Source organism: Leguminivora glycinivorella, chromosome 25, assembly GCF_023078275.1.
Source record: "Leguminivora glycinivorella isolate SPB_JAAS2020 chromosome 25, LegGlyc_1.1, whole genome shotgun sequence".
NCBI lineage: Eukaryota > Metazoa > Arthropoda > Insecta > Lepidoptera > Tortricidae > Leguminivora > Leguminivora glycinivorella.
In genome coordinates this window covers 10721539-10748782 of record NC_062995.1, presented here as the reverse complement: position 1 = coordinate 10748782, position 27244 = coordinate 10721539, and the positions used below count along the sequence as shown (strand labels likewise).

Genomic DNA, 27244 nt, shown 5'->3' with positions numbered 1-27244 from the left:
TCGCCGAGCAACTGTTGCCTCCGTGTGCGCGGGGCCTAAGGGCCCCCACAGACGGGAGACAAAACTGTTTTGTCTCCGTCGCTCGGTCTATGGGCTAGTATGAAGGTGCGCACACGAGGCGACGCAACTTTTCATACAAATACAAAAGTCGCCGAGCAACTGTTGCCTCCGTGTGCGCGGGGCCTAAGGGCCCCCACAGACGGGAGACAAAACTGTTTTGTCTCCGTCGCTCGGTCTATGGGCTAGTATGAAGGTGCGCACACGAGGCGACGCAACTTTTCATACAAATGCGAAAGTCGCCTAGCAACTTTGTCGCCCGTGTGCGCGCACCCTAAATCTCCAATCTCCATAGTTGCCACCGCGCCGCGCCGCGTTGCCATGACGTCGATTTGTTGATAAACATTATAGAGCTTGGTTGTGATCTCAACTCGTCGCTCTTTCTGGGAATTTTTATTGATTGTTGCACACTCATCTTTGTTTTTATTATTTATTATTGTGTGAGAACACGAATATCTTGCATATTGAGAGTAGAAGTTGTGACGCAGGATCGTGAGAGATGGAGACGAGTGTTGAGTCTGGCAGCATGTCGCCGGCGCGCGTGAAGCTGGAGCCCGAGACGGACCAGTCGGAAATGGGTAAGTTCACATTTCATTTATTCAGACGTTTCAGACATTTACATAGGTATATAATAATGGGTACATATTACATTAAGTAGAAAACAAAACTAAATAGAACTCTAGAGGCAGTGGTCTGGTATAAGTTGTGTTGTTTAAGTATTTATATATTATATATATCGTTGTCTGAGTACCCACAACACAAGCCGAGCTTACCGTGGGCCTCAGTCAATCTGTGTAAGAATGTCCTATTTTTTTTTTATACACATGGTTAGCAATGAGTATAGTATCTTCTAGACTTGCTCGAAAATGCTACCCGGATACCCATCTATTTGTGAGAGGTGGGTTAAACTTGGATTTTTGCTAAAAATAAGGGTTTCACTTGATTTATACAGATGCCAAAAATAAATAATGAGAACCAAATAGTATAGCTCCTACTGGAGTTCACATCATGATTAATGGGTGGATTAGGGATGCAATGTGTCAAAATCCTGTTAAACTGCTATTAAAGGAGGTGGTGATCCTTAAGGTAGACCAATGGGGTCATAAGGTAGGGCAGTTCTAGCTACAGACCTGCAATGGTTGGGAATATTTGGGGAATATGACATTCCTCAATGTGTAGTGATGTGACAGTGTCAAAGATACCAATATGTGTAACATTCATGATAAGCATTTACTTGTCTACTAGTCAAACAGTATCTATTTAAAAATATCATTATGGTTTGCTAATAAAGAATTAATTTGGAAACAAATTTAGTGATGTCACGGTTGACTGTTCGCTCCTTTACTTTTTAGTTATATTTTAATCCGATTTTTAAAATAGAGTTTGTGTTATAAATAACTACCTAAACTCTGTCAAACAAGTCTGTCAGTAAATAAGAACAAAGGAAATTATATGCATCCTTTTCTTTAGGATGCTATAGAAAAGGATACTTATAGTTTTTTTTGTTCTTATTTACTGACGGTCTTGTTTGACAGAGTATACTACTAATGTCTTTCTCATAATTATCTGGTGCTTTATTTCGTGCATGATATAAAATATAGTATTTTAAGTACAGGAAACTTGCGTATTCCTATTCTATCTTGTAGTGATACTACATACATTTTATATGAAAATTAACCTCAATATCACCATCGGTTTTCGATGCCGTTTTTTTCCACAGAAAACATACACCGAAGCTTAATGCCCATATAAAATCGTGGCTTACCTTCTGAACTCCCAATTTTGCATTCATTTAGGCCATATAGAAGCCCTGAACTTCAGATATGCCGCGATATAAACACTAGGCTATGTCAAACTTCTAGGACTTAGTACACAGTAATTACAAAACAGAACTAGACTTTGCGCACACCAAAATGTCCCTTTTTTAACGTAGAATTTAGTAAATCCGATCACATCCCATATCTTTCGGTATTTCCAAAAAAGTAATTAGATATTGGTTACTCGAAATAGGTTAGAGAATGTACGGTAGAAATAAGTCAGAATTTGACAAATAGAAAAAGTTGGTGCGTTTCGTTTCACGTAGTTCGGAGGGGAGACACAAATAGAAAAAGGTCAAAGATTTGTTAAGAACTGCTATTAAATCCCGTGTGGTGATAACTATTATTAAATAGTATAAATAATGTCGATACGGTTTGAAGTTTAATTTATTCAAGGTTTTTTAATAGGATTGAGTCTGATATGGAGAGCGGACCGAACAAACGGAACGCAGATTTTCGTGGGTCGGCTCGGTTGACGGTTTTGACAGATGAGCACAGGATCGAATACGGGAACACGCGCGCTCCGTTGATTAATTTCTGATCCGGTCCCCGCCGCCGCCGCAGGCGGCTGATTGCGCCTTGACATGCTGCCAGGCGTAGTTCTTGTGTTGGTAAACTAAGAAAACGTATATCGCGTGTGAAGTGTGCGTGCGTGCAGTGTGTTGAAAGCCCGCGAGGCTCCCGAGTCCCCACCGTAGAGTACAGCTGACGGGACGTGGGCTGTATGCCAAGCGCTGCCGTAACGGTAGCGCCGGCGACCTCAAGGTGCTTTACACGTCCCCCCCCATCATTCGCCGGCGTCGTCTGACCGGCGCCTTTGGCGCGGGCGCGTCAACGATGCGCTGATAGCGCTGGCGTCTTTCTCCGCAAGCTACAGCTCCCGGACCCGGGCTGTGAGTCGCGCGGCGCCTGGTCCGCCGCCGACCAAGCTAAGGACTTCACGGGTCACACTCGCGACCTGAACTACAGCGAGCTCGTCGCCCACCGCCGCCACCGACGTTCCGCCCGTACCCTGACGGTACCGGCGCTGCAAACGACGAGACCACGAGTTCGTGAGTGCACAAACATTTTCCCCCCGTTTTCTTTGGCCAAAGATACGCGTAGTCGTCTATCGTACAACACCGCGCGTGTAGACCATAAGCGGCTAGACTTTAAGATTAATCGGCCTTGAGCCCATGTAATCGGCCCTTAGGTTTTTAGTTCCAATGAATTATATTTGCATGAATTAATATTTCGGCATTATTATTCACATCAACTCTATGAAACCCGCAGTGTTAGATTAGTATAGCAAGAGGACCTTGTACTACAAAAGTCCGAAGCCTTACCAGAGTTCATTCCGGCACACTTTTCATATAACACCCATTTTATTCATTACAATACATTTTACAAAATAATAATCAAATACAATCCTATACACTACAATCTATCTATTTAGCCCCTTTTTTCAGAATAAGAGTATATCTCTTTTGACGACCGGTCTGGCGCAGTCGGTAGTAACCCTGCCTGCTGCGCCGCGGTCCCGGGTTCGAATCCTGGTAAGGGCATTTATTTGTGTGATAAGCACAGATATTTGTTCCTGAGTCATGGATGTTTTCTATGTATATAAGTATTTACATATTATATATATCGTTGTCTGAGTACCCACAACACAAGCCTTCTTGAGCTTACCGTGGGTCTCATTCAATCTGTGTAAGAATGTCCTTTAATATTTATTTTAATATTTAATATTTATTTATCTCTTAACTCTCTCCTCTAGCTCTTTCCATTGCGGCCACTCTTCCCCACTTCGGGCCCACTGTGAGATTGAGTTCATCCTCCCATCTTGTTCGAGGTTTCTTCTAACCCTAGAGTATTATATTATTGGTATCCTAGAGGTTGTACTAGAAAACCTATAGGATACCAGTAATATACATTTTGAAGTCTTCAGATATGCCTCATTCAAAACTCCGCTTGGTATCAGAAGTTGATGTTTTTTGTTTGACTGATGTGGCAGATAGAAAACATTCACTTCAGTATCATATTCGGTCAACAAGGATATCCTGAAAGGCTTCAAATGTTATTTATTTATTGATTATTTAATAAGCAGGCAGGCAGTTAAAAACTGAAAATGAAAACTGAAATGTTGAAATGTTGCCACGACTTTAGTAAACTTTCATTCTTAGGAAAATATTTCTGACCAAATGTAAGTAAGCGTAGTGGTATAAATAAGTTCTTGGCACATTCATAATTCATAAATGAACTTTGGTGTTTACCGTCAGGAGCAGTTCCTTTGTTGACATACAGGCCTTTTGATACTGCAATATATGTATTTGACTTACGAGTTGATCCTATTACGATATTTATTGTTTCAGCCCCTGTGAAGGAAGAACCTTTATTCCTAGATGAAGAGGAGCGTGTGAAGGAGGAGTGGTCGGACAGCACGGCCGGGCTCGGCGTGAGCGAGGCAGCCATGCTGGCCGACTTGTACATCGAGCACGAGGTGAAGGACGAGCTCGTGCTGGGGCCGGAGCGCCCGCACCGCCCCGTAGCCGCCCCGGCCGCCCTGTCTAATCGTGTCGCAGCGTCCGCTGAACAGAAACCTTTCTGGTGTTGTCAATGTGACTACAAGTGTAAAAGCAAAACAGAATTACAGTCTCACCTGACTACTCACTCTGACGAAAAACCTTTCGAGTGTAGTTACTGTGACTACAAATGTACACAAAAAGGCAATTTAAAGAGTCACCTGATGACTCACACATACCAAAAGCCTTTCAGGTGTAGCCACTGTGACTACAAGTGTAGACGAAAATCACAACTACGGTCTCACCTGATTACTCACTCTAACGAAAAACCTTTCGAGTGTAGTCAATGTGACTACAAGTGTAAACGAAAAGCAGAATTACAGTCTCACCTAACTACTCACTCTGACGAAAAACCTTTCGAGTGTAGTCACTGTGGCTACAAATGTAGACAAAAAGGCAATTTAAAGAGTCACCTGATGACTCACACAGACGAAAAGCCTTTCAGGTGTAGCCACTGTGACTACAAGTGTAGACGAAAAGCAGAATTACAATCTCACCTGACTACTCACTCTGGCAAAAAACCTTTCGAGTGTAGTCACTGTGACTACAAGTGTAGACAAAAAAGCAATTTAAAGTCTCACCTGATGACTCACACTAACGAGAAGCCTTTCAGCTGTAGCCACTGTGACTACAAGTGTAGACTAAAAGGCAATTTAAAGTCTCACTTGATCACTCACTCTGACTCTGACGAAAAACCTTTCGAGTGTAATGAACGTGACTACAAGTGTAGACATCAGTCAGATTTACATGCTCAGCTTATGGTTCACAATAACGAGAAGCAATTTAGTTGTAGTTTCTGTGACTACAAATGTAGACTAAAATCAGTATTAAAGCGTCACCTGCTTGCTCACTGTGGCGAAAAACCTTTCGAATGTAGTCAATGTGACTACAAGTTTAGACATAAATCTCAATTGCAGACTCACCTGACTACTCACTCTGACGACAGACCATTTGAGTGTAGTCAATGTGACTACAAGGGTAAGAGAGCAACGTATTTACGGATGCACCTATTGACTCACAAAAAGAGGCCTGGGCCCGCACGTACGCAATTAGTCATAAAATATTCTGTATTCAAATAGGCTTACAGTAAGCACTTTTAAATAGTCAACAATATACAATAATTATCATCTTATACTAAATATCAGAGCAATTTATTCATATTCATTTAATCCATTGTTATCATGTTCATCAGTACAATAAAGGTCTTACATAGGTCTTAGTAGGTACATGATTTATTGATGCAATGAACAATAGTTTTAAAACTATATTGAATTAATGAGGAATGCCGAGATCCGTCGTCGCACCAAGGTGCTAGACGTGGGTTTCGTCATTAGCATTACCAAACTAAAATGGAGTTGGGCGGGACATGTTGCTAGGCAGAGTGATGGCAGATGGACTAAAATGTTAACAGAATGGTGGCCGCTCACAGATGTAAGAAGCGCCTGGCATCCGTTAGCTCGTTGGGTGGACGACATCCGGAAAATTGCGGGTCACAACTGGATGAGACTAGCTCAGGACCGGGACAAGTGGCGTACTAGAAGAGAGGCCTATGCTCAGCAGTGGGCGATTAAGGGCTGATATGATGATGATGATTGAATTAATGAAATATTATTATATTATTTATGGGATAAGTTCGCCTTTGTACTTGTAATAAGCTCTTTTTCCTGTGTGTTGTATTATTTTCTAGTACAATAAAGTGTTTTACTACTACTACTACTTACTATTAATAATTGTCAAACTGTTGACTCACAAAATGATGCCTTTTAAGTGTATAGTTGTATACTGTGTATAAGAAAGGATTTTCCAAACCGGCACATCAAGTTCAACCAAATATGTAGTTGTATGTTTGTTTAGTGTATAATTGTCGTTGAGCTCTGGCAGCCTTACTCACCGGCAGGAACACAACAGTATGTGTAGGGTCTTGTGCTATTTGGCTGCGGTCTTCTGTAAGGCGGAGGTACTTCTCCAGTCTGGCAAATTTGGGTTGAATCCCCTAACATGCTTAACAAACATAATGAAGAGAATACATTGCCTAACTAACACGTGCTATGCGTCGTTGAAGAGTTCCGTTCTGACATAAATTAAATATAACAAGATCATACCATCCCATACATTAAAATGCGACCGCCTACGAACGCGCTTACACTCCACCACACATAGATGGCACCACAAAAAATGTCTTGTTGCCACCGATTATTTGTAGATTGGCATTAAGTGTCAATTCCGAGCCGTAAATCTATGTCAAAAGTGACACTTAAAACCACCTACAACTATAATCGAAAGCTACAAGACATTTTTTTGTGGCGCCATCTATGTGTGGTGGAGTGTAAGCGCGGTCTTAGGCGGTCGCATTTTAATGTATGGGATGGTATGATCTTGTTATATTTAATCTATGGTTCTGATCATCATCAGCAGTTCTACTTCACCAAATCAAATGTCACTGTTTTGAATGTATATGCATGATTTTGAATTAAAACACAAAACAACCATATGTACGCCTTTGAGATTTCAGGACTTCCCTCGATTTTTCTAGGATCCCATCATCAGAACTGGGTTTTGATAAAAAAATGGTCCCAATCTGTATTTACATACATCGTAAAAAAATTCTAATCGCTCCATTGAGTATTTATTTATTTATTTAAACTTTATTGCACAAAAGAACAACTTAATGAACAAAAGGCGAACTTAATGCCCTGAGGCATTCTCTACCAGTCAACCTTTGTGCAAAGCAGAGAATATTCGAGGCGGAGCAAGAAAAAAATAAAACATATATATAAGCCTATAAGGTACAGACGAATTAGTTGATTACCTCCTTTTGAGATTTTAAAGTCAGTTAAAAAGATACTATGTGATTATCCAAAAATTCCAAAATGCGTTTTTGGGGACATCTACAAGATAGGGTTTTATAGATGTGTGCAAGGATGAAGAAATGAAAGTACAGGAGTGGAAAAAAAACATATTTTTTCTACTTTCGTAGTAGTGTTATTCGCCATTTACAACCCTACATAAAAGATGCCAGGCGGGACTTGGCGCCCCGAGCACCCACGCATACGATATAGCTCTTAAAGCACTGTTAGGAAGCCTTTAAGGGATATAGCGGGGGCGCGGGGCGCCGGGGGTGGCGGCGGCGCGGGGGAGTGCGAGCGACAGGGTGAAGCAGGAACAGAGGGGAGGCCGACGACAAGGCAAAATACAGGAAACAGTGCGAATTTCACGAAGGTTATTCTAGAAAACTATTAAAAACTAAGTTGCACGAGTAAAAACTACTTTTTAATGGTTTTCTAGAATAACTTTCGTGAAATTCGCACTGTTCCCTATATTTTGACTTGTCCCCTGTAAGGCAGCGTTCCCACTTATACGTCGCGTGTCTCGGGGCGCGCAAAGGGCGTCCGCGCCACGCCACCTGAGTGTAATTCAAAAAGCGTCTCCTCAGTACATTTTGTATAGGAAAGACGTAAGACGCGCCCCAGGTGGCGTGGCGGCGGCGGCGCGCGCCGCTTGGCGGCGCGCCTTACGTCCTTCCTATACAAAATGTACTGAGGAGACGCTTTTTAATTACACTCAGGTGGCGTGGCGCGGACGCCCTTTGCGCGCCCCGAGACACGCGACGTATAAGTGGGAACGCTGCCTAATGATCCTGCACTCACCCTGTCGCTCGCACTCCCCCGCGCCGCCGCAACCCCCGGCGCCCCGCGAACCCACGCTATATCCCTTAAAGGCTACCTAACAATGCTTTAAGAGCTATATCGTATGCGCGGGTGCGCGGGGCGCCGGGTGGGGCGGCCATCTTTTATGTAGGGTTTTAACGATCTATGCTCGACCCTGTAAATGACGAAAAACAGTTCGGGAGTAGAAAAAGTATTGTATGCAACGGTGTTTAACTAAGTCAAAAAATACTCGTGGCGTCTTTATTAACAATTTTGACCTCATTTAAACGCCAGTTGCATAAAATACTATTCTAACTAAGTGCGTATTTATTAAATTGCCGGTCCCGTAGTAGATCCAATAGAAATAAAAATATTTACTAACTTCAAAAAGGAGTAAAAGCCTTTGAGTTCTAAGTTAGTTAGGATGTTTGTGACCCAGAGGTACTTTAATTATATTAAACTAACCAAAATAAATTAACTTTACATAACTCAGCACTTTTATTCCATATTAAATACAGTAGGAACCATGAATAAAGGTGTCTATCAAAAAAAAAATAGATTTAGATTTCTTTATTTCACAATAAAAATTACACTACAAATTTCTTACATGTCAAAATTACATTTATCTTCTCATCAGAATCGTCAAAATTACATTATAAATTAAAAATAATAAAATGAATAATGCTCCCCAATAAGGATCATCATTTACAAAGAAGAAAATAAAGCAGCACAATAAAATTAACAAATTAAATAAAAGGTGAAGTCTGAGTAATCAAATAGAACTAAAATGAAAATGACAAAATTCATATAAACATCACATTCACAAACCCAGAAAATGTCGAATTTTAAATAGTACATTGTGTCCACAAGAGCTAGCACGAATGGAACGAATGAGTGAATGAAAATATCTTTATTATTCTTTCTTTATTGCACCATGGTAATTACAATATGTTTTTTACATGCGAAATAGTCAGTACCTCATGGACCCAAGATGGGTATGGCAATTTAAATCTTAAAATTAACTTATGTGCTAATACATATGTGCATGTATAATCTATATGTATGACAGATTAACCAATAAAAATAGGCTCTTGACGGTTACGACTACAGATGCAACGGATAGTTTGGCCGGACACCGCATATTCGGCCTAACCATCGGCCGAATATTCAGCCAGCAGAATTTTACCTACAATTTAAGCAGAGAGCGGGCGCGTCGTGCAGGTTTTGACTTGTTCCGCATCGACACAGGTGTCAGTGGTGTCACTCATACAATAAATAATTCGTTCATTCTATTTACTCCCAGCTTTCGTGAATCAACCTGTTGAGCGTGGAGCGAAAATCTCTTCGAGGCAGTGGCGTAAGTATATGGATGCAGCTTAATACCTCGTAAGAGTCGTAAGGCCCACCATACTTCGTTTTCCCATTTTGAATTTGAACCTTAAACCTTCTATAAATAAATTGGTAAGATTTTCTTTTGTTTCAAAAATCAACGTAACAATCTCACTCACTCATTCCATTCATTCACTTATTCCCTCAGTCTTTGACAGAACAGAATGCCCAGAATGGTTTTGAATGGTGGAAAGGTTGGTTGGAATGTGTGTGTTTTATATTTAGATCGAGTGCAAAATGAGCTTATATTTACGCAATTATGGGAACAAATCAAATTATTTTAACTTTAACAAATATTATGATTTGTGTTTTTTTATGTAATCGCACTACTATGTATAAATTAAAAATCGAAATAAGATATTAAAGAAAAAATGACGAGCACCACCAGTGGTGAAGGCCGGATTCGAACCGGCGTCTTTTAGCAATCCGGGCCAAACGCCATCACCCCTAGGCCACCTCGCCACAGCGGAAGCCGTCGAAATTTCTCTTCTATATGGTCATCTTTGTAAGACTAGGCGTCTTTGACCAACTCTAAGGGCAAGCAGTAGGTGCTTGCACCTCCTATACGAAACCTTTACAGGTTTATGATATAGCTAGAGACCGGTGCTGCCATCTATACGCAACTATGGGAACAAATCAAATTATTTTAACAAATATTTTGATTTGTGTTTTTTTATGTAGTCACACTACTATATATAAATTAAAAATCGAAATAAGATGTCATATATAGTTTATATTTGTTTTTCAATAATTTGAGCAAATACAGTAAAAAGATGGATGTAACTAAAAGCAGAAACGTGATGGTCACTTGACAAAATATTATAGTTTCACTACTTCCGCGCCGAGGGACTCCAAGCACTGTTTTTTTTTCAGTGTGTTTTTATGAACTTTCTTACTATTGTCCCAGATTTGTAAGAACCTCTTTTTGACACATGACAGCGTCCACAAAACGTAAACTCGCGCAACCTAATGAAATTTTAAATAAAATCCTGTAATAATATTAAAAAAAAATCAAGTACTTAAAAAACAATATTTCGCTTACTTTAAACATAATCTAGCACATGTTACATTTTTGCGGATCTTCGTTAGTGAGTATTTTACGATATTAATTTATCACGCAGGATTTACTTATTATGTAATTTATCATTCATTTTTAGGGTTCCGTAGTCAACTAGGAACCCTTATAGTTTCGCCATGTCTGTCTGTCCGTCCGTCCGTCCGTCCGCGGATAATCTCAGTAACCGTTAGCACTAGTAAGCTGAAATTTGGTACCAATATGTATATCAATCACGCCAACAAAGTGCAAAAATAAAAAATGGAAAAAATGTTTTATTAGGGTACCCCCCCTACATGTAAAGTGGGGGCTGATGCTGATATTTTTTTTCATTCCAATCCCAACGTGTGATATATTGTTGGATAGGTATTTAAAAATTAATAAGAGTTTACTATAATAGTTTTTTGATAATATTAATATTTTCGGAAATAATCGCTCCTAAAGGAAAAAAAAGTGCGCCCCCCCCCCCTCAAACATTTGAACCATATGTTTAAAAAATATGAAAAAAATCACAAAAGTAGAACTTTATAAATACTTTCTAGGAAAATTGTTTTGAACTTGATCGGTTCAGTAGTTTTTGAGAAAAATACGGAAAACTACGGAACCCTACACTGAGCGTGGCCCGGCACGCTCTTGGCCGGTTTTTTAAACTAGTGCTGTGGCAGTCTGTCATTTCGATTCAAATGACATTTCAGTAAGTTGATAGAAATCGTATATTTGTTTAAGCGCCTCCTTGTACATACGGCCTAATCGATTCAACCAATTCGAAATTAATCATTAGATTTGGCAAACGATACGTCTTAGCCATCGCAACATACTTCAAAACAAATGTCAAAAATGTGAACTTACAAATCTGGGACAATAGTCTTGAAACTGCAATGTATGCAATACATGCATGCATGACGCCGCTCGGAAGGCAGCCTGTGTCTGTAGCGCCAATACGAATTGATAGAGATAGCTACGTTGCGATATTATTGTAAGCGTTTGTGCAATGTGCATATGGCTACGTGCCCTGGTCACTCCTGCTTGGCTCATTGTGCATCATTGTATGTCTGTCAATAGAACGCTTGTGGGCAGTAGCAAAACTACACACTTCACATTTGTACGCCTTAATACTAGAGTGTTTCGATACATGAGCTTCTAAATCTTTTTTTTGGTAGCAAGCATAGTTGCACCGGTTACATTTATATGGCTTGTCACCAGTGTGTGTCCTCAGATGACTTTTTAACAGAGTTTTAGAGCCGCTAGCGTAGTTACACAAGCCACATTTAAATGGCTTTTCCCCAGTATGAATTCTGTTATGTACTTTCATGTAATCCTTATACTTGCTAGTAAAGCTACACTGATCACATTTATATCGCTTTTCATCAATGTGTATTTTCTTGTCACCAGTGTGTGTCCTCAGATGAGCTTTTAAATTCGCTTTAGTATAGCTAGCGTAGTCACACAGGTCACATTTAAAGGGCTTTTCCCCGGTATGACGTTTGATATGGGCTTTCAGATAATCCTTGGCCATGCAAGTGTAGCTACACAGGTCACATTCATATCGTTTTTCACCAATGTGTGTTCTTTCATTGTTACCCTGGTCACATCTGTGCGTCATTTTATGTCTTTTAATAGAACGCTCATGGGCAGTAGCAAAACTACACAGATCACATCTGAAAGGCTTTATACCAGTGTGTTTCGATTCGTGAGTTCGTAAATCTTTTTTTTGGTAGCAAGCGTAGTTGCACCGGTTACATTTATATGGCTTGTCACCAGTGTGTGTCCTCAGATGAGCTATTAAACGAAGTTTATAGCTGGTAGCGTAATTACACAGGTCACATTTAAAGGGCTTTTCCCCGGTATGACGTCTGATATGAACTTTCATATAATAATTGTCCTTGCATGTGTAGCTACACTGGTCACATTCATATCGTTTTTCACCAATGTGTGTTCTTTCATCGCTACCCTGGTAACGCGTGCTTGGCTCATTGTGCGTCATTATATGTCTGTCAATAGAACGCTTATGGGCAGTAGCAAAACTACATAGATCACATCTAAAAGGCTTTATACCAGTATGCTTCGATACATGAGCCTGTAAACTTTTTTTTTGGTAGCAAGTGTAGTTACACCGGTTACATTTATAGGGCTTGTCACCAGTGTGTGTCCTCAGATGAGCTTTTAATGTATTTTTATGGCTGGTAGCGTAGTCACACAGGTCACATTTAAAGGGCTTTTCCCCGGTATGACGTCTGATATGAACTTTCATATAATAATTATCCTTGCAAGTGTAGCTACACTGGTCACATTCATATCGTTTTTCACCAATGTGTGTTATTTCATCGTCACCCTGGTCACGCCTGATTGACTCATTGTGCATCATTGTATGTCTGTCAATGGAACGCTTGTGAGCAGTAGCAAAACTACACACTTCACATTTGTACGCCTTAACACTTGAGTGTTTCGATACATGAGCTTTTAAATCTTTTTTTTGGTAGCAAGCGTAGTTGCACTGGTTACATTTATAGGGCTTGTCACCAGTGTGTGTCCTCAGATGAGCTTTTAATGTATTTTTATGGCTGGTAGCGTAGTTGCACATGTCACATTTAAAGGGCTTTTCCCCGGTATGAATTCTGATATGAACTTTCATATAATAATTGTCATTGCAAGTGTAGCTACAATGGTCACATTCATATCGTTTTTCACCAATCTGTGTTCTTTCATCGCTACCCTGGTCACGCGTGCTTGGCTCATTGTGCGTCATTATATGTCTGTCAATAGAACGCTTATGGGCAGTAGCAAAACTACATAGATCACAACTAAAAGGCTTTATACCAGTATGCTTCGATACATGAGCCTGTAAACTTTTTTTTTGGTAGCAAGTGTAGTTACACCGGCTACATTTATATGGCTTGTCACCAGTGTGTGTCCTCAGGTGAGCTTTTAAATTAAGTTTATAGCTGGTAGCGTAGTTACACAGGTCACATTTAAAGGGCTTTTCCCCGGTATGACGTCTGATATGAACTTTCTGAATATAATAATTGTCGTTGCATGTGTAGCTACACTGGTCACATTTATATCGTTTTTCACCAATGTGTTTTCTTTCATCACTAACCTGGTCACGCCTGTTTGGCTCATTATGCGTCATTATATGTCTGTCAATAGAACGCTTGTGGGCAGTAGCAAAACTACACACTTTACATTTGTACGCCTTAATACCCGTGTGTTTCGATACATGAGCTACTAAACTTTTTTTTAAGTTGCAAGTGTAGTTGCACCGGTTGCATTTATATGGCTTGTCACCAGTGTGTGTCATTAAATGAGCGTGCAAATTACTTTTAGAGCAGCTAGCGAAGTTACACAGGTCACATTTAAAGGGCTTTTCCCCGGTATGACGTCTGATATGAGTTTTCATATAATACTTTGAGTTGCAAGTATAGTTACAGTGTTTACTCAAATGCCTAATTAAGCGTAGTTTCTGAACCGTCGTATATTTACAGTGAGCACATCTGTAGGTGTCGGGTCCGCCCCTCGATTTCTTCTGTGGAGTTTGTCCTGCAACAAAAGAAGGTTTATTTTACTAAACCTTACAACATATGGCGTTACTAAAAACATCTCTTGGATATCCTATAGGAATGGCAAAGGTCATTACTTCCTAACGGATCGTCCAATAGATTATTATGGTTAATATAGCGATATTTTTGTTTTGTCATATTAGCGAGCTCTGACTCCACAGTCAAACTATATAAATAGTTTTGTGGAGCTACACATATATTTAAAATGGGTGCGCCAAAGTTCATAAAAAATTGTTATACAACGTGTTTCCGGTACCACTCAAAACCTCAGACACCCCAACTGATTTTTATTTTTTTAAACTCATTTAGAGTATTCATTTTTTAATCTGATGGTTACTTTTTTTTTAAATTGAATTTTTAATTTTCTGTACAGCTCTACTTGACTTTTAGCTCTACACTCAATAAAATACTTTTTTTTTTTACAAGTAGAATATTTATTTACAAAAAGATAGTTACAAATATTACAAATACGTATCAAAGCATCAACAAAACAGGGAAATTTAACCCTTTAAATTGCTAACTACCATCATAAACCATTAAACTATTTATTTGTGTACGTTATTGCAACGACATAAGGTTTACCAATAGACAGCTACGATGTCACTGCAAAAAACTTTAAAGCTTTGTCACAGTAAACTTCAAATTGGACAGGTAATCGCAGTAAGCAAATTTAAACCTAATATTCAAAATGACAAGGTTGTAATTAGGTACAAGTTCAATTTGTTATGACTTATGATAAACCACGGAAGTATAACTAAAGCATGGAAGCCATGCTAAAATAAGAGCATGGTGACATGAATCTTACTCACAACACACTATTACTTTTTGTTTCTGAGCGAATGAGGCAAAAATCCGGAACTTCTTTCGTTTTCCCGAAGGTGGTCACTAAACGATTGTCAAATGGTGCCTTTTGGATGCCTTTTAGAAGTTATAATACGGCTAAATTAAATATGTGTTTATCTTTCACAGTCGGTGTCCACCTTTGACAACTGTACATAGTCGTATTATATTAAGTCAAATATCTCGGCGGTCATCCGGCCGATTTTTAATTATATTGTGTTTATTCCTAATAGATAGTTGATGAACCTGCTATGTTATTATTTGTGATGTGTTCAAGTTCCTTATGTGACTGTGGCTTGTGTGATTAAGGACTGTAATTCACGTACATGGTGAAAAGAAAACTGCCAAGAACATGTAACCTTTCATTAGTGAATTTCGTTCAATTATTCATAATATTATTTGTAGGATCTAAACGAAACATAAAAAACGATATTGATAGTTTATATATAACTAATACAGTATTAAATTCTGCGTAGTTTTATTCATGTTTTTTCGATATTTCTTCAAACTCTTTTCAGGTTATGTTTATGTCATAGTGATGTGAAAATTTAAAATTTAAATGTATTAATTCTAGACATTTTGTTTATTAAGTAGATACTTAGTTTGATAAGTTAGAGTAAGGCATGTGGGCATTTATTAATATGCATATTTAATCTAAAATCAGTTATGTTTAACATTACATATGTATATTTCGTTTGATTATAATCGTAGAACAAGTCATGTCTTCCCTGAGCAACCATAATTGTTAAATTCAGTAGTGGAAACTGTTTTTGGCCTATGTATATCTAAATTGTAATTCTTTTATATGTGTTATTTTCGCTGTTTGTTTCCCATTATCAATAAAATAATAAATAAAAATAATAATGTGTAAATTGTGTAATTTTTATCGACGTCAGGGATAATAACCCTATCGACATTCATGCAATAAAAAGGACATGAATGTTTATTGGTAGGCATCACGGACCTGGTAATATAGCGAACTCAACCATTAATATTTTTTTAGTTTTTCCAGATATTCACATAGATGATTAAAAGAAATTAAAAATAGTTGAAACTATTGAAATAATAAATTATGTGACCTACACTGCCGTTTGTTTTATTTTCCATTTGGTAGAGAAGATATTATTGAGGTAAGTTGGTGGACTTCACATGAGATAGATGCTAAATAAAAGTATTTTACTTAGGTCTTTGCGTAAAGAGAAGAGAAGGATGTATTGATTTCTCATATACTCGTATTTTTTACACATACTATTTAGGCCGATATTGCACTCACCCGTAAAAATCACATGATCACAGACAACATGCCGTTCTTTTTCTTCGCGTTAAAGAAGAAGGGAGGCATACACATCTATGATGAAATATATATGATAATGTGATATGGGCCTTAGTAAGAGAAGAAAAATGAACGTCTATGTAGGTATTTAAGTACATAAACAAACCATTTATTTGCAACCCGTAGGTATGATTAGATTGGCTAGCCAAGAATACAGTATGAATATGTGACTTTCATAGTCAAAAAGCCATAATAATCCTAATGAAATATTTATAATAGATATAGTACGTTTTCGTTACTTTTATATGTATCAAGTTTATATTATTTTTAAGGTGAGAACATAAGTAAGTGCATATTTTATCGATAATCGAATCGACAAAGTAACATCCCTAGCAAAACAAGAACCTACTGACCACCTACTAAAAAGAGAAATATCTAGCATATATCCATCCCTTTTCAATACATTATCTAACTCATAAAGAAGTCAAGGATGAGTATATGCATTTCACAAGCTTTGTTATTAGGGAGGCTTGTGATAAACACTAAGATATAATTGACAAACAACGTCAAACTCGTAGCGGAAAAAATAATCATCCAAGTAACCAGCCAGTATTAATACCCCTAAATACTGAAAAAGGTAAACAACCTCTAGCAATGCGATATACACAATGTTGTATTACGAATACAATAGAGTAGGCACATAAAAAAAACTAATAATACTAATTTAAATAAAAATATTACCCCCATCAAGATATAGTTTAATCGATTCTACTCTCGATTCTGAACAAACGGTTTTCAGGTTTTTAGTGTTAAGTGAAACACGATAAATACAACGCTGTTAAGACCCCTTACTCCTTAGAGCGCTCATCAATTTCACGAAACGGCCATCGATAGATGGCGTTGGCGCTCGGTACGCGAGCACCGGCAACTCAACGCGCGTTTCAACGCAGACACGAATAATCTTGATAGTTTTGAATTAAATTGCTAATAACATAATTTTCAATTTTATATGGGGACTCTTTATTTAATTTCATATTCATGGTATGGTAGTAGTAAATAAGGTATATGAATGTAGTAAAAGTATAGTATTAGTCTACATGTACATATATAAATTCAGGTTTCCTAATTGATTGATTCAACAACCAACACCGCTGAGCCGAAACTACGAAAGCTAGAAAGTCGAAATTTCTATAGATTGCATTAACAAAATTTCGAAGAGATAAGAATCGATTATGAAAATTTACACCCCTAGTAGAGGGAAAAAGGGGTGAAAGTTTGTAGCGGGATCAATTTGTTTTTTTTTTATTAGGAAAATTTTAGTTAGGAACTTGAAATTAGAGAATAGTTTAATAGTGATTTCTGTTTTTTAGGGTTCCGTAGTCAACTAGGAACTCTTATAGTTTCGCCATGTCTGTCTGTCCATCCGTCCGTCCGTCCGTCCGTCCGTCCGTCCGCGGATAATCTCAGTAACCGTAAGCACTAGAAAGCTGAAATTTAGTAACAATATGTATATCAATCACGTCAACAAAGTGCAAAAATAAAAAATGGAAAAAAATGTTTTATTAGGGTACCCCCCCTACATGTAAAGTGGGGGCTGATTTTTTTTTTCATTCCAACCCCAACGTGTGATATATTTTTGGATAGGTATTTAAAAATGAATAAGGGTTTACTAAGATCGTTTTTTGATAATATTAATATTTTCGGAAATTATCACAGTTATAGTGACTTTCATATTTTTATAAGAACAGCATGCACTTACGTCCAGAACAGTGACATTTGGTGCATTGGAACTGCTCATGATGTGTCACTTTTTAACCGTCGCCTCAAATCTGAGAGATTTGAGGCGAGGTTCTCAATTCGTCTGTATGTTTATTTATTTTTTTCATTTTTTTATGTTTGTTCCTCGATATCTCCGTTGTTACTGGACCGATTAAAAAAAAAATATCTATATAATATAAAGCTACAACCCGACTGACATTTTTCCAAAAATGGGCAGAAGGGGGATTTGAAGGTGGCAGTGTTTGGTGTGGTCGTATAGAGTTTGGTCCTGCGACCCCGGATAGATCAGACCGTCGGTCTACCGGTTCCGGGTAAAAAAATGTTGGACGGCCTGGCCAAACGGCTCGAGTTAGCCGGGGAGTGTTCGACCAAATGTCATAGAGGACCCTGGGCAGTTTTTGACGCCGCCATTTTTTTTTCAAAATGGCCGACTTTTTTTTTGACGATTTTTCAAATTTATCGTGGAGTGCTCAAATTTTGGTCGTAGAATCTCCAAGCGGCCTTGATTCGAATGAAATAAAAAAAAATTGAAAAGTGCTACAAATGTGGGAAAACTGGCCACTTTTATTTTGTATGGCAACTTTTAAACCGTAAGAGATAGCCGGGGGGTGCTCGACCAAATGTCATACAGGTATCCGAGTAGAAAAAAGTTGCATTAAAAAAAAATCAAAATGGCCGACTTTTTTTTTTGAAAATTTTCAAAATGGTCCTAGCGCGCTGAGATTAGGCACACGGGTGGACGGTCGCGCTAAGATTAGTATTCAAAAAGAAAATTTTGAAAAATTCAAAATGGCGGCCTTTGAGGGCCAATTGAAATTTGAATGGAGGTTTTTCTTTTAATTACCATAGCTCCGTAACGGTACAAAGAAGTGAAAAGTGCTCAAACAAATGTTATACAGTCACCCGAGGTCCATCGAATGGCATTAAAAAAAAATCAAAATGGCCGACTTTTTTTTTTGAAAAATTTCAATATGGTCCGAGCGCGCTGAAATTTTGCACACGGGTAGACAGCCACCCCAAGATTAGTATACAAAAAGAAAATTTTGAAAAATTCAAAATGGCGCCCTTTGAAGGCCAATTGAAATTTGTATGGAGGTCCTTTTTTTAAATCCCCATAGCTCCGTAACGGTAGGGAAAAGGTTAAAAGTGCTTGAACTAATGTTGTACAGTTGTCTGAGGTCCATCGAATGGCATTTACAAAATTTCAAAATGGCCGACTTTGAAATTTTTTTTTTTTATTTTCGGTCCGAGCGCGTTCAAATTTGGCACGTGGTAAGAACGGGGGCCAAAAATAGAAATGAGGCAAAAAAAATTTGGAAAAGTCAAAAACGGTGGCGAGAGGGGACAAAGTCAAATTTCCCTACCAGTTTGTATGGAGGTTTTTTTTTAAATCCCCATAGCTCCGTAACGGTAGGAAAAAGGTTAATAGTGCTTAAACTAATGTTGTACAGTTATTTGTGGTCCATCGAATGGCATTTACAAAATTTCAAAGTGGCCGACTTTGAAATTTTTTTTTTTTATTTTCGTTCCGAGCGCGTTCCAATTTGGGACTTGGTAAGAACGGGGGCCAAAAATAGAAATGAGAAAAAAATTTTTTTGGAAAAGTCAAAAACGGCGGCGAGAGGGGACAAAGTCAAATTTCCCTACCAGCCTGAGGGAGCGTTCCACAGCCCGACGGTCATTGCTCCGGTCCAAGTTCCGAGCTGCGTACAGACAGTGCTCCCAAGCAAGAAAATATAAGTAAAAGTGTCTAAAAAGCGACGCGGCGGGCCAGAGGCCGCAGGCCGGAGGTCCAACTTCCCTACAAATCTTACAATCCCCACAGTAACTACGCGGAGGGCCGAAGGCCCGGGCGTGTCTGACAGGCTCCCAAGTACGCGAAGGCCGCAGGCCGAGCTGCGGGCAGAGTGCTCCCAAGCACGCGAAGGCCGCAGGCCGAGCTGCGTGCAGACTGTGCTCCCAAGAAAACAATAACAAAAAGTATCTAAATAAGCGAAGCGGCGGGCCAAAGGCCCGACGCGGAGCTTCGAAACCCAGCGAAGGCCGAAGGCCGAGCTCCGCGTAGGGCCGAAGGCCCGGAGCGTCCCTGATCGGCTCGCCGGCGGACCGGGAAGTTGGAGTTTAAACACGACCCAATAGTAAAAGTGTCTTAGAGAAGCGAAAAGACGGGCCGGAGGCCGCAGGCCGCAGGCCCGTCGTGAGCTTCTCAAGACACTTTTAATATTGGGTCGTGTTTAAACTCCAACTTACCTACAAATCTCACAGTAACTACGCGGAGCGTGCCTGAGAGGCTTCCAAGCACGCGAAGGCCGCAGGCCGAGCTGCGGGCAGAGTGCTCCCAAGCACGCGAAGGCCGCAGGCCGAGCTGCGTACAGACTGTGCTCCCAAGCAGAGCGATAATCAAAGTGTCTAAAAAGCGACGCGGCGGGCCGAAGGCCCGACGCGGAGCTTCGAAACGAAACCCAGCGAAGGCCGAAGGCCGAGCTCCGCGTAGGGCCGAAGGCCCGGAGCGTCCCTGATCGGCTCTCTGGCGGACCGGGAAGTTGGAGCTTAAACACGACCCAATAGTAAAAGTGTCTTAGAGAAACGAAACGACGGGCCGGAGGCCGCAGGCCGCAGGCCCGTCGTGAGCTTCTCAAGACACTTTAACTATTGGATCGTGTTTAAGCTCCAACTTCCCTACAACCCCCACAGTAACTACGCGGAGGGCCGAAGGCCCGGAGCGTGTCTGACAGGCTCCCAAGCACGCGAAGGCCGCAGGCCGAGCTGCGGGCAGAGAGTGCTTCCAAGCACACAAAGGCTAAAGCAAAAAAGCAAACAAGTAAAGCAAAAAAACAAACAAGCTAAGCAAAGAAACAAAAAAGCAAAGCAAAAAAAAACAAAACAGCAACAAGAAAGACCGCGGGGCCCTCGGGCCCCGCGCACCTTTAAAAAACTAGTCTATATAATATAAAGCTACAACCCGACTGACATTTTTCAAAAAATAGGCAGAAGGGGGATTTGAAGGTGGCAGTGTTTGGTGTGGTCGTATAGAGTTTGGTCCTGCGACCCCGGATAGATCAGACCGTCGGTCTACCGGTTCCGGGTAAAAAAATGTTGGACGGCCTGGCCAAACGGCTGGAGTTAGCCGGGGAGTGTTCGACCAAATATCATAGAGGACCCTGGGCAGTTTTTGACGCCGCCATTTTTTTTTCAAAATGGCCGACTTTTTTTTTTGACGATTTTTCAAGTTTGTCGCAGAGAGCTCAAATTTTGGTCATAGAATCTCCAAGTGGCCTCGATTCGAATGAAATAAAAAAAAAATTGAAAAGTGCTACAAATGTGGGAAAACTGGCCACTTTTATTTTGTATGGCAACTTTTAAACCGTAAGAGATAGCCGGGGGGTGCTCGACCAAATGTCATACAGGTATCCGAGTAGAAAAAAGTTGCATTAAAAAAAAATCAAAATGGCCGACTTTTTTTTTGAAAATTTTCAAAATGGTCCTAGCGCGCTGAGATTTGGCACACGGGTTGACGGTCGCGCTAAGATTAGTATTCAAAAAGAAAATTTTGAAAAATTCAAAATGGCGGCCTTTGAGGGCCAATTGAAATTTGAATGGAGGTTTTTCTTTTAATTACCATAGCTCCGTAACGGTACAAAGAAGTGAAAAGTGCTCAAACAAATGTTATACAGTCACCCGAGGTCCATCGAATGGCATTAAAAAAAAATCAAAATGGCCGACTTTTTTTTTTTTGAAAAATTTCAAAATGGTCCGAGCGCGCTGAAATTTTGCACACGGGTAGACAGCCACCCCAAGATTAGTATACAAAAAGAAAATTTTGAAAAGTTCAAAATGGCGCCCTATGAAGGCCAATTGAAATTTGTATGGAGGTCCTTTTTTTAAATCCCCATAGCTCCGTAACGGTAGGGAAAAGGTTCATAGTGCTTGAACTAATGTTGTACAGTTATCTGAGGTCCATCGAATGGCATTTACAAAATTTCAAAATGGCCGACTTTGAAAATTTTTTTTTTTATTTTCGGTCCGAGCGCGTTCAAATTTGGCACGTGGTAAGAACGGGGGCCAAAAATAGAAATGAGAAAAAAAAAATTTGGAAAAGTCAAAAACGGTGGCGAGAGGGGACAAAGTCAAATTTCCCTACCAGTTTGTATGGAGGTTTTTTTTTAAATCCCCATAGCTCCGTAACAGTAGGAAAAAGGTTCATAGTGCTTAAACTAATGTTGTACAGTTATCTGAGGTCCATCGAATGGCATTTACAAAATTTCAAAATGGCCGACTTTGAAATTTTTTTTTTTTATTTTCGGTCCGAGCGCGTTCAAATTTGGCACGTGGTAAGAGCGGGGGCCAAAAATAGAAATGAGAAAAAAAAATTTTTGGAAAAGTCAAAAACGGCGGCGAGAGGGGACAAAGTCAAATTTCCCTACCAGCCGGAGGGAGCGTTCTACAGCCCGACGGTCATTGCTCCGGTCCAAGTTCCGAGCTGCGTACAGACAGTGCTCCCAAGAAAAAAAATATAAGGAAAAGTGTCTAAAAAGCGACGCGGCGGGCCGGAGGCCCGACGCGGAGCTTCGAAACCCAGCGAAGGCCGAAGGCCGAGCTCCGCGTAGGGCCGAAGGCCTGAAGCGTCCTTGAGAGGGGCGCCAACTTCCCTACAACCCCCACAGTAACTACGCGTAGGGCCGAAGGCCCGGAGCGTGTCTGAGGCTCCCAAGCACGCGAAGGCCGCAGGCCGAGCTGCGGGCAGAGAATGCTCCCAAGCAGAACAATAATGAAAGTGTCTACAAAGCGACGCGGCGGGCCGGAGGCCCAACGTGGAGCTTCGAAACCAAGCGAAGGCCGAAGACCGAGCTCCGCGTAGGGCCGAAGGCCCGGAGCGTGTCTGAGAGCCTCCCAAGCACGCGAAGGCCGCAAGCCGAGCTGCGGGCAGAGTGCTCCCAAGCACGCGAAGGCCGTAGGCCGAGCTGCGTACAGACTGTGCTCCCAAGCACAACAATAATCATAAGTGTCTTCATAAGCGTAGCGGCGGGCCGAAGGCCCGACGCGGAGCTTCGAAACCCAGCGAAGGCCGAAGGCCGAGCTCCGCGTAGGGCCGAAGGCTCGGAGCGTCCCTGACCGGCACGCCGGCGGACAGGGAAGTTGGAGCTTAAACACGACCCAATAGTAAAAGTGTCTTAGAGAAGCGAAACGACGGGCCGGAGGCCGCAGGCCGTAGGCCCGTTGTGAGCTTCTCAAGACACTTTTACTATTGGGTCGTGTTTAAGCTCCAACTTCCCCACAACACCCACAGTAACTACGCGGAGGGCCGAAGGCCCGGAGCGTGTCTGAGAGGCTCCCAAGCACGCGAAGGCCGCAGGCCAAGCTGCGGGCAGAGTGCTCCCAAGCACGCGAAGGCCGCAGGCCGAGCTGCGTACAGACTGTACTCCCAAGCAAAACAATAACAAAAACTATCTTAACAAGCGAAGCGGCGGGCCGAAGGTCCGACGCGGAGCTTCGAAACCCAGCGAAGGCCGAAGGCCGAGCTCCGCGTAGGGCCGAAGGCCCGGAGCGTCCCTGATCGGCTCGCTGGCGGTCTGGGAAGTTGGAGCTTAAACACGACCCAATAGTAAAAGTGTCTTAGAGAAGCGAAACGACGGGCCGGAGGCCGCAGGCCGTAGGCCCGTCGTGAGCTTCTCAAGACACTTTTACTATTGGGTCGTGTTTAAGCTCCAACTTCCCCACAACCCCCACAGTAACTACGCGGAGGGCCGAAGGCCCGGAGCGTGTCTGACAGGCTCCCAAGCACGCGAGGCCGCAGGCCGAGCTGCGGGCAGAGAGTGCTCCCAAGCACGCAAAGGCTAAAGCAAAAAAGCAAACAAGCAAAGCAATTAATCAAACAAGCAAAGCAAGAAAACAAAAAATCAAAGCACAAAAACAAAAAGCAAAAGCAAAAAACAATAAAGCAAAGCACAAAAGAACACCGCGGGGCCCTCGGGCCCCGCGCACCTTTAAAAAACTAGTTGAATGTATATGAATACAGATTGGTCCCATTTTTCTCAGAACCCAGTTCTGATGATGGGATCCTGGAGTAATCGAGGGAACTCCTCGAATCTGAAAGGCATACGTATGGTGATTTTTGTGTTTTTAAAGGAACAGCATGCATTTAGGTACGGAACAGTGACATTTGGTGCAGTGGAACTGCTGATGATGGCCAGAACGGAACTTCTCAAATCTGAACGGCACGCTTATAGTGACTTTGGTATTTTTATAAGAACAGCATGCACTTTCGTCCAGAACAGTGACATTTGGTGCAGTGGAACTGCTGATGATGGTCAGATCAGAACCGATCTTCTCAAATCTGAACGGAACACTTATAGTGACTTTGGTATTCTTATAAGAACATCATGCACTTACGTCCAGTCCAGAACAGTGATATTTGGTGCAGTGGAACTGCTGATGATGGTCAGAACACTCAGAACCAAACTCTTCAAATCTGAACGGCACGCTTATAGTGACTTTGGTATTTTTATAAGAACAGCATGCACTTACGTCCGGAACAGTGACATTTGGTGCAGTGGAACTGCTGATGATGGTCAGAACCGAACTCCTCAAATCTGAACGGCACACTCATAGTGACTTTGGTATTTTTGTAAGAAAAGCATGTATTTAAGTTCAGAACAGTGACATTTATTTAGTTATGTTTGTTAAGCATAATTATTGAGTTTTCAAGTCAAAGTTTGTCAAGCTTCGATTTCTTATAATCGGATTCATGAGGAATTGAGAAACTTTCAAACCTTAGCGTTATACGTATATTGATTTGTGTTGCCATCAAATAATTAAAGCATTAAAAGCAGTTTTAAAAAATACCTACACATTTCTACATAATCCAACATTCGCAAGTAGCTTTCACCACAACCCGAAAGGCGGCGGTTTTTTTTTCTTAAAAAATATTAAACGTTTTTTTATGGGATAGGAGGCAAACGAGCAGATAGGCTGCCTGATGGTAAGCGATCACTGCCGCCCATGGACACCAGAAGCACCAGAAGTGTTGGAGGTGCGTTGCCGGCCTTTAAGATGGATGTACGCTCTTTTCTTGAAGGTTTGATGGTCGCATTGGTCCGGAAATACCGCTGGCGACAATTCATTCCACATTCCTAATTCATTTTTAAATACCTATCTAACAATATATCACACGTTGGGGTTGAAATGAAAAAAAATATCTGCCCCCTCTTTACATGTAGGGGTACCCTAATAAAACATTTATTATTATTAACGACCTTCCACATATTTATAATGAGCCCAAACATGATGGGGTTATGATGAGGAGAATAGCAGTTCTGTTGACCACCTCCTGACTCCATCATGAGAACTTGGACCTCGTCTAGTTCGATGGTGCTCGTCAGCCCAAATCTAATGAGCCCGAACATGATGGGATTATGATGAGGAGAATAGCAGTTCTGTTGGCCACCTCCTGACTCCATCATGAGACCTTGGACCTCATCTAGTTCGATGGTGCTCGTCAGCCCAAATCTAATGAGCCCGAACATGATGGGGTTATGATGAGGAGAATAGCAGTTCTGTTGGCCACCTCCTGACTCCATCATGAGACCCTGGACCTCATCTAGTTCGATGGTGCTCGTCAGCCCAAATCTAATGAGCCCAAACATGATGGGGTTATGATGAGGAGAATAGCAGTTCTGTTGACCACCTCCTGACTCCATCATGAGACCTTGGACCTCATCTAGTTCGATGGTGCTCGTCAGCCCAAATCTAATGAGCCCGAACATGATGGGGTTATGATGAGGAGAATAGCAGTTCTGTTGGCCACCTCCTGACCCCGTCATGAGACCTTGGAACTCATCTAGCTCGATGGTGCTCGTCAGCCCAAATCTAATGAGCCCAAACATGATGGGGTTATGATGAGGAGAATAGCAGTTCTGTTGACCACCTCCTGACTCCATCATGAGACCCTGGACCTCATCTAGTTCGATGGTGCTCGTCAGCCCAAATCTAATGAGCCCAAACATGATGGAGTTATGATGAGGAGAATAGCAGTTCTGTTGACCACCTCCTGACTCCATCATGAGACCTTGGACCTCATCTAGTTCGATGGTGCTCGTCAGCCCAAATCTAATGAGCCCGAACATGATGGGGTTATGATGAGGAGAATAGCAGTTCTGTTGGCCACCTCCTGACCCCGTCATGAGACCTTGGACCTCATCTAGTTCGATGGTGCTCGTCAGCCCAAATCTAATGAGCCCAAACATGATGGGGTTATGATGAGGAGAATAGCAGTTCTGTTGACCACCTCCTGACTCCATCATGAGACCTTGGACCTCATCTAGATCGATGGTGCTCATCAGCCCAAATCTAATGAGCCCAAACATGGTGGAGTTATGATAAGTAGAATAGCAGTTCTGTTGAACATCTCCTGCCTGACTCCATCATCATGAGAACCAGAACCTCATCCTGGTCCCAAAATATAATAATAATTCAAACTCTCAACAAACTTCACGTATAACTTAAAATCCAAAATCATATGAAAAGCATGTCGAATGCTAAAATTGCATAAGGTGTAAAAAGGATCAAGATTTGTTTAGTCGCAGTTTACGGCACTTCTCGAAACTATCGAGCTGCTTACGAAAGCTAGGTGCGCCGGACGATCAAACGCAGGTCCGTTGTCTTCGAGCGCTCGGCGCAGACTGAGCGGGCTCGCGTTAGCACAGTGTCTTTTATTCGAATTTTAGGTGTTTTAAAAACATATCTATCGACAGAAAGGTATGTCTTATATGTATGATTTTTTTCTTATAGGTCAATAAGAAGTTCTAGTTTAGGATAATATTATTTAAGAGTTACAAAAAATACAGGAATCGCAGGAAAAATACATAATGTAAACCTCTTTTTATCGAAAAAATGGGGAGGATACGGAAGGTTATTTATCCACCATTTCAAGTAAATCTTAAAATGTCAAAGTATTAGCTAACTCGTACAGGATATAACAAATAGGATTGTGATCATTTATTACCCCAAATAACATTTTTAACAGCACAATCACGATTCTAAACGAGCTATCCCACTACGAAATTTGAAAACGTCTTCCGAAAAAACTCATTTTTCGGAAGTATAAAAAGACATATTTTAAAGTAGTACCAATTGACTTTCTAGCTTAAGATATGTACTTTTAGGAACATTATCATTTTTTTAATAATCATTTATAGTTTCTTTATAATTTTGAATGAAAAAGGTTCTATTTTGCAAAAAACGCTCGTCTTTAGGAATAAGGCCTCTTAAAAT

At 41.0% G+C, this 27244-nt stretch overlaps 2 protein-coding genes across 3 annotated transcripts in view; one reads left to right on the top strand and one right to left on the bottom strand.

The window, feature by feature from the left end:
• LOC125239117 (zinc finger protein 782-like) overlaps positions 1–27244 on the bottom strand; it is a 106205-nt gene that overhangs the window by 68693 nt on the left and 10268 nt on the right. Inside the window, exon 3 of one of the 2 annotated variants that reach the window (XM_048146612.1) lies at positions 11278–14062. The exons of the other annotated variant lie outside the window; for it this stretch is intronic. Within the exon in view, the coding sequence (XP_048002569.1) occupies positions 11529–14062 (2534 nt within the window). The 3' untranslated portion in view covers positions 11278–11528. Of the gene's footprint in view, positions 1–11277; positions 14063–27244 lie in introns of those variants that run through there. 2 annotated transcript variants of the gene reach the window in all.
• Positions 522–5809, top strand: LOC125239133 (gastrula zinc finger protein XlCGF57.1-like). Its single transcript, XM_048146635.1, has 2 exons — positions 522–635; positions 4226–5809. The coding sequence occupies exons 1-2, from the start codon at positions 557–559 to the stop codon at positions 5512–5514; spliced, it is 1368 nt and encodes a 455-aa protein (XP_048002592.1). The 5' UTR covers positions 522–556; the 3' UTR covers positions 5515–5809.